General features: G+C 47.7%; 3 protein-coding genes across 3 annotated transcripts in view; 2 read left to right on the top strand and 1 right to left on the bottom strand.

The window, feature by feature from the left end:
• Window positions 1–409, bottom strand: part of c21h18orf63 (chromosome 21 C18orf63 homolog) — a 13,049-nt gene extending 12,640 nt beyond the window's left edge. The window contains exon 1 of the mRNA XM_076761667.1: window positions 1–409. This exon is cut by the window's left edge and continues 1,324 nt beyond it. The gene's annotated coding sequence lies outside the window, so the exon portion shown is untranslated.
• A 606-nt stretch (window positions 410–1,015) lies between these two features.
• cyb5a (cytochrome b5 type A (microsomal)) lies at window positions 1,016–4,935 on the top strand. Its single transcript, XM_076761668.1, has 5 exons — window positions 1,016–1,356; window positions 3,131–3,259; window positions 3,381–3,410; window positions 3,758–3,792; window positions 4,225–4,935. The coding sequence occupies exons 1-5, from the start codon at window positions 1,219–1,221 to the stop codon at window positions 4,307–4,309; spliced, it is 417 nt and encodes a 138-aa protein (XP_076617783.1). The 5' UTR covers window positions 1,016–1,218; the 3' UTR covers window positions 4,310–4,935.
• A 3,605-nt stretch (window positions 4,936–8,540) lies between these two features.
• Window positions 8,541–9,401, top strand: ppp1r3g (protein phosphatase 1 regulatory subunit 3G). The gene has a single exon (XM_076761695.1). The coding sequence runs from the start codon at window positions 8,577–8,579 to the stop codon at window positions 9,399–9,401; it is 825 nt and encodes a 274-aa protein (XP_076617810.1). The 5' UTR covers window positions 8,541–8,576.
• The last annotated feature ends 3,979 nt before the right edge of the window (window positions 9,402–13,380 follow it).

Genomic DNA, 13,380 nt, shown 5'->3' with positions numbered 1-13,380 from the left:
ATTCTCCAAACATGGAAGGAATATAGACATTAATTATGAATTTCACTGACAGTTTATTTGTAATGGTTGACCCCGTGTTTATTTTTCTCCAGTGGAGACACACCCCGATCAATAGACAATCTTTGTCTTGGAATCTCCGCTTTTCTCCCGCCACTGAGCTGCCAAAGAAGAAATACACTTTTCAACACAAGGCGCCGATTTCTGTTTTACAACTTTACTATTTTACAACTTTTATCATCAGCTGAGTGTTTAGGATCCAACGCCACCTCTGACTGGCCGCTGAAATGCGCCAAGAGGCAAATCAACAGTTATTCCGTGAGATAACGCGCTCACAGGCTCGTTGCGTGACAAGCGGGTTTCCTTGAAAGTTGGTGAACTGAGGTGAACTTTAGCCTCCTCATCGCCCATAGCTGGCTGATGACTGACAAGGCTAGGGCCAATCAGAGAGCCTCAGTCATAAGCAAGGAAGAGGCTGACCAATAGTTTCACTAGAAGAACGCAAGGGGCGGTGCCCACCGCCGTGCCAGGAATTCTGAGGCTCCGTGAAGTAATCACAAATAAACGCAATGTAACCGGAAAACGACATTTCAAAATAATTTAATTTTGTTTCGATGACATGCGATCAGTCAGAACTTTTAAAGTGGGCTAAAATCTGTGTTTCCACATTGTTTGAAGAGTTTTTGAGGATTCTGGAAATGTTTTGAAAACTGGGGTGTGTTGAAAAACATCCTGCCGGTGTTTTCACAGGTCATCCAGGATTTACCTCTCAGAAAAACTGCTGCTTGGTTGTGTGACTCTAAACACGAGAGACACAAACGTCTTCCTTTAGTTCTATTTTTACATACTTTGTTCTAGTTATTAGCCCACCTATTCTATTTTTCAGTCTGTTCTAATCATACGTTTTCTGTATGTGTAGCGTGGAGGATTATTTTATATAATTACCTGTTGCCAATGACAAAGTTGAACCTTTAATCAAACTTGTATTTTGAAAAGAGAGGCCGGAAGTGTCGTTCAGTGTCCTGGTAAGTTTGACCGCGGTGAGTGCCTCTGGAACTTGGGACTCTTGTTGATAGAAACTGGGGTAAATGTTACCGCGTTCTGCGGAGTCACGGTTCCGTAGCTCGGTGGGATTATATAACCGCAAACAGGGCGTTAAACTGCTCCTGTCGGCTTCAACGGCTCTTCACGGTCAAACTGTCGCAGTTTTCAGGAGCACAAATGGGTGAAAAGGAGGAAAAGAGTCCCGCTGGAGTCAAATATTACAGGCTGTCAGAGATCGAGGCGCAAAACTCGTTTAAATCAACGTGGATCATCATCCACTACAAAGTCTACGATGTCACTAAGTTTCTGGAGGAGGTGAGTTTAGTTTCGGGACATTTTCTGTCAGCCTGCGTGTGGAAATCCTCCACAGCAGGAAACAAAGCAGACAGAAGCGTTCAAACGAACACTTTTCTGCTTTGAGAAGGAAATAAGTTGAAGCTGATGCTCGTTCAGCGGCGGAAGCGGCTGCTCTTAAATGTGTCTTTATTTGAATGGAGTCTGGTGGAGAATTCACAGCCTCAGCTCAGCTGATCGGGCTGCAGGCTGCAGCTTCCCGAGCTCAGCCCGGTCTCTCAGGGGCCCCAAAAAGGCTCCTGGAGGAGCTCTACTGAAGAAAAGCTAGACTTTAAATCTCACACAAATATTCACTAATCAGGCATTGCTAGAGCCTGATCAATACTGATTTCTTATAATCAATAATCATCTGATATTCATGTGATTTTACTCTAATAATCAATCATTGTTTTATCATTTGGCCTTTAAATATTTAAGCTGTTTTCTGATTTGCAGTTTATTTGAGGACAGGAAGTTCAAGCGAGGACAGCAGGTTTCCATCCTGTCCTCATTTTAGAAATGTCTGTGGGTTTTTTTGAAGTACTGTAAATACTTGTTTATATACTTAGTTATATTGAATTTTTATTATACCGTTATAAGATATTAACAGTACATATTACATAACTATATATTCAGTTAACTTGGTTATATTTTTAACAAACTGCTGTTTTTCTTGTTTAAATATTTTGTCACATTTTTAAACAGTTGTTGTGTATTTTGTGTTTGTCTGTATCTTTAATTGCGGCTGCAACAGAATAATTTCTCAAATTGGGATCAATAAGGAACCAGTCTGAAACACATCGAGCTGCAGACGCCAGCTGATGATCTGAACTGTTGTTTTCTGACGTTTTATAGACCAAACTTTCATTGACTCATTGAGAAAACGACGTCAGGTGTTCAGGAAGTGAGCAGCTTCTGATTTCTCCATCATTCCTTTATTGAAACTTTATTGTCGGTGTTTGTTGAATTTGAACTTTGCTGTTGGCACGTTTCATATTTCTGCATAAAGAACTTGTTGACAGGAAGTGACAGACCCTGTTTGGACCTTTGACCGTTGACCGATCACCTGGATCAGAGCTGAAGGCTGTACAGGGTTCAGGGCGTGGGCCACAGACCTTCAGGGAACAGCGCTGGCTTCGCTGTGCTTCCTTCTGTCTGCGGTCCGTTTCAGACGAGTCGAAGCTGACGGGTCCAGATGTGTCGCAGCAGAGGCGTCCAGTGGAGGACGCTCTGCAGGACGAACTCACGTCTGAGGCTGCACACTTTGGTTGATCCTCGTCCCAATGATTGGACAGACTCTGGACACAAAGCGTCTCGTGAAGGCTGAGACTGAACTGAACTGGAGAGACGTCGTTCTTATCGCTGCTGTGTCAGAGACAGACGGCATCGGCGAGGATGAGGAGGAAGATCCCTGCTGGGATCGCTCTGCTCATTGGCCGGCTCACAGACATTATCACCATCATTAGTGTGATTGAATTCTCTGTGCGTGACGGCGTTGTGTCGTCACGCCGCCGTCACAGACCGACTCCTCGCTCGTCGTTTAAGGAGTTTCAGATGTCTTCTTCAGGTCACAGCCTCGTTAACATTTTATCAAGTCAATGATTAACTGCTAGCCAAACAACCAGGAGCTGCATTTAGAGCCAGTTCAAACATGTTGTTGAAACATTAGTCTTCATGCTAACTTCATGTCTGGCTGCAGGTAAAGTTTGTGAAGCCAAACTTGTTCATCAGAGTGTGTGTTTGATTTTCACACCAGCACCCCGGAGGAGAGGAGGTGCTGAGGGAGCAGGCGGGAGGAAACGCCACCGAGAGCTTCGAGGACGTGGGACACTCCACCGACGCCAGAGAGATGGCCGCCGACATGGTGATCGGAGAGCTGCACCCGGTCAGTGTCCGTCTGCGCTGCTGCGCTCAAAGGACGACTGAGACAGATCTGAGGTCTGTGGCTGGAGACGCGTGTTGTCACATAACTGACTGTCTGTCTTTCTGTCCGTCTGTGTCTGCAGGACGACAGACACAAGATCGCCACACCTGTGGTAAGTGAGGCCAGAGCGATGTCACGGTGATGTCACAGTGATGTCATCATTAGTGTCTACCCAAACATGTGGAGCTTGAAGGACGTGAGCGTCTACAGCGGGGAGGGACGAATGAGGGACGCTGTCCAGGGGCATCATGGGAAATGTAGGACGCAGTGTTTTGACCCCTCTGCTGATCTTTTTTTCTCCTGTGGAGCGACGAGTCACATGACGGCATGACCACGTTGTCATGTGACCTGACGGCGGTGTCACGTCTCTGTGGTTCCTGTTCGGTTTTCAGTCGTTTGAATCAGTTCGTGCGTTTTCAGCTGCTGAGGCTGATTCTGTCTGATGTTTGTGTTTCACAGGAAACGCCGGTGAGCACTTTGAAGGATGAGCCCAGGTACGCACACGCACACGCACACACATACACACACGCACGCACGCATGCACACACACGAACGCACACACATACTTGATGATAGTTAGCTACTAACTAACATTCTGCATGAACAAACACAACGGAAGATGAAATAAGAACAGATCCACAGTCAGACCAGGACCTCAGTCAGACCAGGACCTCAGTCAGACCAGGACCAGCTTTGCTTTCAGCTTCAGTCACTGCAGATTTCAGAACAGTCTCAGTGGGTTTTGGTTGGTTTGTGAGTTAGTTACCTGTTTAACCAGCTGTCTGCCTCTCCTGCAGCTGATTGGTTGGTGGGTTAACCAGCTGTCTGCCTCTCTTGCAGCTGATTGGTTGGTGGGTTAACCAGCTGTCTGCCTCTCCTGCAGCTGATTGGTTGGTGGGTTAACCAGCTGTCTGCCTCTCTTGCAGCTGGTGGTCTAACTGGCTGATTCCCGCTCTGGTAGCAGCCATCATCACGCTGCTGTACCGCATCTACACCACAGACAGCGAGTGACATCATCAGACGTGCGGCTGTGATGTCATCAACAGGCACTACTGTCAAACGCCCCGTCTTCTGATTGACAGCTGTACCAGCCAATGGCAGCGTAGACTGGCAGCAGCGCGGACGAGAGGCTGCTGCGGACACGACCATCTGATTGGTGGATTGGAAACAACGCGTCTACGATCCCGCCTCTCCTGTCACAGCACTACAATACCCAAGATTCATTTCATGCTGTTTGTCCAACCAATCACATGGCATTATGTTAATGAAGTCATTTCTATTGTTGAATCTGTCACGACATTTTGAAAGCTGGATGTTTTAAGGAATCTTTGTGATTTGAAAGGTGGAGAAATGCAGGAAGTTTAATTTGTTGTTCGTTTTATATCTCTGGAACTGAATGTAAATGAGCTTATGAATATGCAATCAGCAGCTAACGGGCGTCACGGTGCCGTCACGCTGCGGTCACGTGACCGCGCTCAGATCCTTAATGCAGATCTCGACATGAACAGCTGATTCTGTCCTGAAGAACATGTATGAAAAGTCTTGTTATGAACCTGCTTTTGATCACTTGTTTAAAGATCTTTCAGCTTTTGTTTGAGGCTCGACCGTCTTGAACTTTGCAGTAAAAGCTGTTTGGAAACTGATCAGTGTTTGACTTCCTGCTCCAGATTCTCCTCTCATCGATGACGTTTGACTCCAAACCGATCATGTGATCGCTCTGATCGTCAGCCTCACCTGTCAGCCGCTGCTCACATGTGAGTCCAGGTGGTGAGGCCTTCAGGTGAAGTGGGAGATCTGATCATCTGACAGCTGTGGAGTGGTTAAAGTCTCACTATGACAAAAAGCAAAGATCAGACAGACCTCAGCTGAGTCCAGCTTTGAGTCCAACAGGCCTCCTTCGCTGCAGGTCGTCCTCCGTCCACAGCTGTTCTGTCCAATAAAGCCTAAAAATAATCTTAAGATGAAGAAAGTCTGACAAAACACCAACCATTGACACCAGTGACACCAGTGACACCAGTCACTGATCATCTTTTAACTGACCTGAAGGTTTGGAGCCGCTGATCCACACAAAGTTCACGTAACTGAAATGAAACTGGACAGAGCAGACGCAAAAGACCCCAGAAACATAAACATTAAAACATGCGGTAAATACCTGTGCAGGTAGAGTGACAGCTGATGAAGTGGATGTGGACGAACATCTGAAACTGCTCCACATCCGCTGATTTAAAAGGTTGAACTCTGTCTGAGGACTTCCTGTTTTTTGACCTTGGAAACAGGAGGTGATCCCTTCAAGGTCAACTGAGTTCAGACCAAAGCCTCCACAATAAAAGCCTCAGGTGTTTCCAGCAGGACTGAAGCAGCTCGTGTGGTTTGAGTCTGAAAACAAGCTGTTATCAGGAAAAGTGGGCCAGAGCTCACAGACAGTTTAAAATGAGACACCTGCTTCCAAAATAAGACGCTCAGCAGAATATGTTAAGATACAGTTAAGATCTGTAAACATTCAATAGAAACCACGTTCAGCTGATCCAGGATCAGTGGTATCACATTCACGCTGAAAGAGACATGAAACCAGTCTGAAACTGGGACCTGAACCCAGTCTGGGACCAGGTCTTACTGGCTGCTGGCAGACGTGAGACCCAAAGCTGTCCCATCATCAGCTGTCAGACTGATGCTCTGCTCCATCGTGTGTCAGCAGCACAGAGACGTTTTATTTTAATGAATCACATTTTGAAATAAGTGACGTAGAAGCAGTTTGAGTGAAAACACTGACAGCTCGACAGGAACCTGTTTCTGACTCTTCAGAGCTCTCAGTCCAAACTGGAAAAAGCTTCGCAGATCACTGTAAAAGCAGAGGTTGTTTACTGGAGACCTTTATTTTGAAAAGTCCTCTCCTGAGCTGCAGGTGTGCTGACTCAGAATCTGTGCTGGAGGTCAGCTCCGTTATCAGATGAGTGTGAAACGTCAAAGTCTGCAGCTCTGAGTGAACCGACGGCCCTTCAGCAGAACGAGGGAACGCGGCGACGAAGCTGCGGTCAGAAGAAAACGTCCAGCGAGACGCAAAGTCTTCATGTAGAGACAGAAAAGACTCAGGAAGTGAGTGACGTTAGTGTCCATCGCTCATTCATGGAGGCGACATCACTTTCGTCCTGCGTCACGTTTCATAGTTTTATCACGTGGTCTTACTGAGCTTTGTGTGTCATGTTGAAGCTGAAGATGAAACTAAACTGAGTGATGAAGGAGCGAAGTGTCTGAAGCAGATGAAGGTCAGAAACTGGACCAATGCTGCCATCTAGTGGCCAAAAGTCGTCCCCACATGTTTGCTGCTTCAGCTGTTTGTCCTCATCGCGGTTTCACGTCGAGGTCTGAAAATGTTCTCCAGAACAGAAGAATGAAGCGACCTCCCTCCAGGTGAACTTCAGGTGGAGTTTGTTTTCACAGCGGCGCCCCTGCAGCGTCCTCATTGGTCAGACGGAGCAGACTTAAGCTGTGATTGGCCCGTGGATGCAGGCTTCTGTTCTGGTCTGGATCTTTAAGCAACATGTCAGAAACAGGAAGCTGCTCCTCTTCAAAGCTACACTTCCTGCTTCTCTGACCAATCACTGCTGCTGTCTGCTCCTCCTGCTCCTCCTGTCCAGGAGCATCACAGGAGCCGTCCTCCACAGCCACGGCGTGACGTCAGACGGCGAGGCGGTGACGTCATGTGTTTGTTTACCGGCCGCTCGATGACGCACTCGGCGGAGCCACGAGGCCGCCGTCTTACGTAACAACGTCAGATTCTGAGAAAGCTCTTCATCTTCCGCCTAGAAACACCAAAATCTGGTTTTCAAAGCAACAAAACTTTATTCACAGCGAACATTTGGAACAGCTCACAGTGCTGAGGAGAGACTTTAAAAAGGGTTAAAGAGACATTTAACATCAGCTCACATGAAAACTGACAGAAGAATATTTAAAAGCTTTGATCTGATCGATGATCACCGTCATCACGACAGAAACAGTCCACAGACAGACAGACAGACAGACAGACAGACAGACAGTTCACAGACAGACAGACAGACAGTTTACAGACAGACAGACAGACAGACAGACAGACAGTTCACAGACAGACAGTTTACAGACAGACAGACAGACAGTTCACAGACAGACAGACAGACAGACAGACAGTTCACAGACAGACAGACAGACAGACAGTCTACAGACAGACAGACAGTTTACAGACAGACAGACAGTCTACAGACAGACAGACAGACAGACAGACAGTCTACAGACAGACAGACAGACAGACAGACAGACAGACAGTCTACAGACAGACAGACAGACAGACAGTTCACAGACAGACAGTTTACAGACAGACAGACAGACAGTTCACAGACAGACAGTTTACAGACAGACAGACAGACAGTTCACAGACAGACAGACAGACAGACAGTCTACAGACAGACAGACAGTTTACAGACAGACAGACAGTCTACAGACAGACAGACAGACAGACAGACAGACAGACAGTCTACAGACAGACAGACAGACAGACAGTCTACAGACAGACAGACAGACAGACAGACAGTTTACAGACAGACAGTTTACAGACAGACAGACAGACAGACAGACAGACAGTCTACAGACAGACAGACAGACAGACAGACAGACAGTCTACAGACAAACAGACAGACAGACAGACAGACAGACAGACAGTTTACAGACAGACAGACAGACAGTTTACAGACAGACAGACAGACAGACAGTACCTTTACTTCATACACTGTACCTTTACTTTAACATGATGTTGATTGCAGTACTTTTACTCGTGATGAAGTAGGCTGTTGTCACAGGTTTACTGATACTTTTTCTTCAATAAACGATGTGAAACTGCTTTGTTTGTGTCAGAGTTAAACTGATCTCAGACCTGTTTGCTGCTCGGACAGTGACGATGATGACGATGATGAAGCTTCATCTTCTCAAACAGTGACGTTCGCTCGCTTTATTTACCTGCTGTGTTGCTCTTGTTGTTGTAAAGTCATCTCCAGTATTTTAAGTGTGTCCGCTGCGTGCTCTGCTGCACGCGGACAGGTGAGAGCTGACGCTTCTTACGTGACGGTGCGCGTGCTCCTGTGACAGCACGCGCTCAGTGGTCACCACGTTGTCCTCTGGGGGTGAGGGTGGGGGGAGGACGGGGGGCGGGAGTCTCTACTCTATACAAGCTGCCCCGTGCCGGGACTCCCGCGGACTCCGGACCAGCCTGCAGCCACAGCTGAGCACACAGGCCGCCTGGCTGCGGGCAGACATGTCCCGCTCACCTGTCCGCTTCCACACCGGAGGAGAGTCGCCCTCCCCGGGGCAGTCTACGGAGAACGGCCAGGAGGAGGTGGAGGACGAGGAAGGAGATCTGGACGACGAGGTGGACGCCTCTCAGCTGGAGAGATTTATGAGAGACAGGAGGAGAGCCAAGTCCCTGCCCGCGTACCCGGCGGCGCTCCTGGACGGCGTCTCCGGGAGCAACGAGAGGAAGCGGGTGAAGTTCGCCGACTCCATGGGGCTGAATCTGGCCAGCGTCAAGCACTTCAGCGCGCTGGAGGACCCGCAGATCCCGAGTAAGGTTCTGTCCAGACACAAGAGCTTCCCGCCGCAGCAGCAGGACTTACTGAACGACCTGTGCCAGAGCTTCAAGTCCAGCATGGACACGGACCGGCTGGTCGCCTGCTTCCCGGAGCCCCGGGACGCGGAGCGGCGAGTCCAGCAGAGCCGCGTCTGCCTGGAGAAGATCATCATCACCCAGTTTGACCTGCAGGGACAGATCCGGGTCTTTACCGGCTGTAACGACAAGGAGGTCGGAGTGAGGTACACCTTTAACGACTGGCTCTCCTTCGTGGACGCGCAGGCTCTGCCCGTGGCCGCGGATCAGCCGGGCTTTGTGGGAGAGCGGTTCAGCTTCACCGTGTACACGCCGCCCTTCATGGACCCCAGCTCGGCCGTGCACTTCGCCGTGTACCTGAGGAGTGAGGAGGGCGAGTTCTGGGACAACAACGAGGGGCAGAACTACACCCTCAGGTACCACTGCATGTCCAGCACCGCACCCTTCGGCAGCAGCGCCGCATTCCTCTCCACCTGAGCGCTGCGTGTCGAGCGTAAAAGCCTCCATCCGCCCGTTCAAAGAAAGCTTTGGTGTGCAGCTTTAGTTTCTGTGCTTCGAGGCGAGTCTTCCTGAGATCAGATAGCTTGTTAATGTCACAGTCAGAAGATCCAGTTGAAACATAGATTGTCCTTAATTTTGGCCTCTGAATGATTCCGTTGTGCCTTTTCTGTAAAATCCTGAGCTGAAGCTCGTGCATGTCTCTGAGGGAAACAGCTGATCCTTCTGGATATGTTTCTGAACTTGCACTTGGATGGACGGGAGGACGCAGACACACCGGACTGATTCTGTGATCCGGCTTTAAGGAAAGTTTATCAGTGTCATCCACCTGGACGAGACACAAATGTCTCTGTCTCACTGCTGCTCAGACTCCACCTGTTGATGAGAGAAAGGATGTGGAGACTTTCAAAATAAAAAGAAAATATATGTATTTCCGTGCTTTCTTCAATATGCTCAGGTCTGCAATTGAGGATAATTAAGTTTGTCAGGCGAGAATCACTGAGACAAAATCAAGGTAGATCTGCTGTTTACGCACAGAAAACACCTGTGAGGAAGACCCACCCACAGATCAAACACGGCTTTTAATTCGCTGATCGACATCCTGCTGAACTCCAGTTTTCACTGAGCTCTGAACGATCACTGAACTGTTTCACACCGTTTTTAGATTCTAACTGCACGTCAGTCTGCAGACATCACGTGATCAGCGTCACGTTATTGTTGCTGAGAAGTGAAGGTTGTTTCCCTCAAAGCAGACTCCGTCATTTCCAAAACTCAGCAAACATCAAGTCTCTAAAAAGACGTCAGTGGAGTCTGAAATGCTTTCTGTCAGGTTCAGTTCAACGTAGCCAATCAGCTGCTCTGATGCTCAGGTTCAGGTTCACCTGGAGGAGAAGTTGTTCCTGGAACCTTTACGGGAACAAAGAGTCCAGATAGATGATTTATCAATAAATTCTGCTTTCAGACACAAACTCATCTCGGCTGTCTTGAATTTTACATTTTGAAAACTGTCTCGTGGTTTATTTCAGAGGGAAACGCGACGCTTCATTGGTCACAGAGGAAATACTGCTTCATAAATTCATATTTGATATGAGACCACAGGATCTGATTCAAATCACCTTTCCTTCCCCTTTTTGTTCACTTTTTAATTTATTAAACTGATCTGAGAACAGCCAAAAACCCTTATTGTCTCTATTCTTTTCGTTTTCATTATTAATGTATTAATATGCTGTGCTGGAAAGTAACAAAGTACATTTACTCAAGTACTTCAGTACAATCTTGGGCCACTTGTACTTCAGTATTTCATTTTCTGACACTTTCTGCTTCTGCTCGACTCTTCAGGAGCAAATATTTGACTTTTCACCTGACATTTACCTTCAGTTTAATGATGCAACATCTGACCAATAAACAGCTGAATTATGGATGAAGATGAGACTTCATTGATCCTCTGGGAGAAAAGTAAAGTACTTCAATCAGCTGCGACATTAAAGTGATGAACACATTAATGCATCAATAATTAGAATCCAGTCATGATTATTCCAGAACTTTGCAGAGTAAGTACTTTTACTTTTTGTACTTTTGTATATTTTGATTTTAGTGTTTTTACTGAAGCTTTGAATGGAGTGTTTTACTTGTTATTCAGTATTTGTACACTGTGGTATCATTACTTTTACTGTAGTAAAACACGTGAAAACTTCTTCCAGCACTGTTGAATGAATTACTGTCACTTGAAGTGGGAACTTTTCTTTGGATACTTAGGATCCTTCATTATTATGGGACATCTGCTCTTGTAATTTTACTTCACTAAAATCTTTTTTTATACGTGAGAGCAACATGTTTCACGGCGTCGCTTCGTCAGAGGAACTAAAACCATCACAGCAGAAACAGACGTCCAACCAAAGCTCCGGCGTCCAGCAGGTCTGACTCCAGGTGTGTTTGTGTGTGTGTGACACAGGACGCTCAGGACTGCCAGCGTCCACAGCTGAAGCTCGGGCTCAACAAACACAGGCTAACTGCAGCCTCAGCAGCGCCCCCCCGAGGCTGTGATGTCAGCGACACTGGAAACTGAGCCGGTGGATGAATTAAAAAAAAGACTGTTTTGCTAAAATGACACCTTTTCACCGGTGGGGTGGAAAATGTCCTGAAGGTGGCGCCAGAGGAAAGGTTGTAGCATGATGCTAATGGTAGCAATGCTATTCTAACACTAGAAAAAAGTGCTACCATGTTAGCATGCTAGAGTTAGCAGAGCATGCTAAAGCTAAAGCTCTCACACTCGTCAGTGAAGGACGTGACCGTGTGGATGTTTCTGAGTCTCGGATTAAAAGATGTTTGCCGCTGACCAGGATTCAAGCCAACGTGTCTCCAGTACGTGAGATCAGTCGGGTCCTCGTCCCCACAGCAGTCTGTCTCGACCTGTCTATCATCTTAACATGACGGCCAAAGTTCAGGAGTCCAGCGCCTCTGAAAATAGTCCTGTTGACAAACCTGACGCCATCTGTTTGATCCGTCAACACTGGTCGAGGTTCAAAGCCATGAAGGAATGTTTCAGGTTTCAGGGCAGGGCGTCGTCTTTCAGTAACAACCGCATCACCTCAACTTGACCAAGAGACGCCTGATCACCACCTGAAACCACCTGAAACCACCTGATCACCACCTGAAACCACCTGAAACCACCTGACCCAGCTTCATGTTTACGATCAGGACTCAAGAAAAGCCAAACCTCTCCACCTGAACCCTGTGAGCAAGCTGCTGCTAGGCTTAATGCTAAAATCAAGCAATTTGACAAATCAGCTCTAAATACTACAATACCCATGAGCCTTTGCAGCATGCTGAAGAGAATAAGATAGAGATGCGACAGATGTAGTGAGTTCAAATACTTCCACAATGAGCAGAAATCTGCTTTTAGACGCCGTCTTCTTTGACTGTTGCTCGCCGTTAGCGGGACATGTCCGTCTCTGAAGCTGTGCGATTGAGCGTTTCATGCTGAAATGCACCTTGGGAGTTGTAGTCGACTTCTGTCCTTCAGCGTTTATGTGCCGTCAGCTTTGTTTCACGCCCATCAGAACAGAAGCTGGAGATGAAGCTGAGGAAGAGGAGCGGGCCGTTCACCCAGCAGAGGGGCGGTGGTTCAATGCCCGGCTCCGCCGTTTAAATTCAGTCCAACTTCACAACATAACGTTTGGAGCGATGCCACGTTTCAGGACATCCACAATCTGCAAATATTTGACTGTGGACGACATGCTCTGTCTAAAAACAGAAGCTTGGCTCAAAAACAATCCTCCAGGAGCCAAAGCGCGCCGCGGGTCAGGACCCGGTCTGAAGTCCTTCTTGTGGATGTGGGACTCGTGCAGATCACATGCACAGCCCTGCAGAAACTCCAGGAAGCATCCTCAGTGTGTGTGTTCGTCTGATGAAACAGCCTTCACTCATTGAGCAATGTGATCCGTCACACCTGTGTGTGTGTGTGTGTGTGTGTGTGTGTGTGTGTGTGTGTGTGTGTGTGTGTAAGTGGGCCAGTGTGCTCGTCCTTAAACCAACAGACGGGTCTATTAATAGCAGCCGCTGGTCCCTTGTGGGTCAGTCACCTCCTTCACCTTCACCTCCTCCACCAAACCAAACGCACCTCTGAGCTCACCTGCTCTGCCACACACACACACACACACACACACACACACACACACACACACACACACACACACACACACACACACACACTGTGATCCAGATCAAGGTCTCAGAGAGGCCGTGTTGTGTGTTGGACAGAGGTGACTCATGCAGAGAGGCAGTGAACGCAACACGGACGTACCATCACCCTCTACGCCGTCTGCGGTCTTCATCACTGCTGTGGTGATGAAGACGAGGTGGCTCAGGATGATGCTCACGTTCAAGAGTTTGTGTAACGTACGAACTCGTGTTGGGAAGTGACAGAGGAAGCTGCTCTGATTGGTCTCTGCATATCATT

The sequence above is a fragment of the Chaetodon auriga genome, chromosome 21 (assembly GCF_051107435.1).
Source record: "Chaetodon auriga isolate fChaAug3 chromosome 21, fChaAug3.hap1, whole genome shotgun sequence".
Classification (NCBI taxonomy): Eukaryota; Metazoa; Chordata; class Actinopteri; order Chaetodontiformes; family Chaetodontidae; genus Chaetodon; species Chaetodon auriga.
Note: the sequence above shows the minus strand (reverse complement) of the source record. Positions and strands in the feature narration are given on the sequence as shown.

Bases quoted from the DNA above. Each gene is read 5' to 3' on its own strand.
- ppp1r3g (XM_076761695.1), top strand. From the start codon at position 8,577: ATGTCCCGCTCACCTGTCCGCTTCCACACCGGAGGAGAGTCGCCCTCC.
- cyb5a (XM_076761668.1), top strand. From the start codon at position 1,219: ATGGGTGAAAAGGAGGAAAAGAGTCCCGCTGGAGTCAAATATTACAGG. The intron at 1,357-3,130 runs GTGAGTTTAGTT...TTTTCACACCAG, and splicing joins TCACTAAGTTTCTGGAGGAG to CACCCCGGAGGAGAGGAGGT. The intron at 3,260-3,380 runs GTCAGTGTCCGT...CTGTGTCTGCAG, and splicing joins TGATCGGAGAGCTGCACCCG to GACGACAGACACAAGATCGC.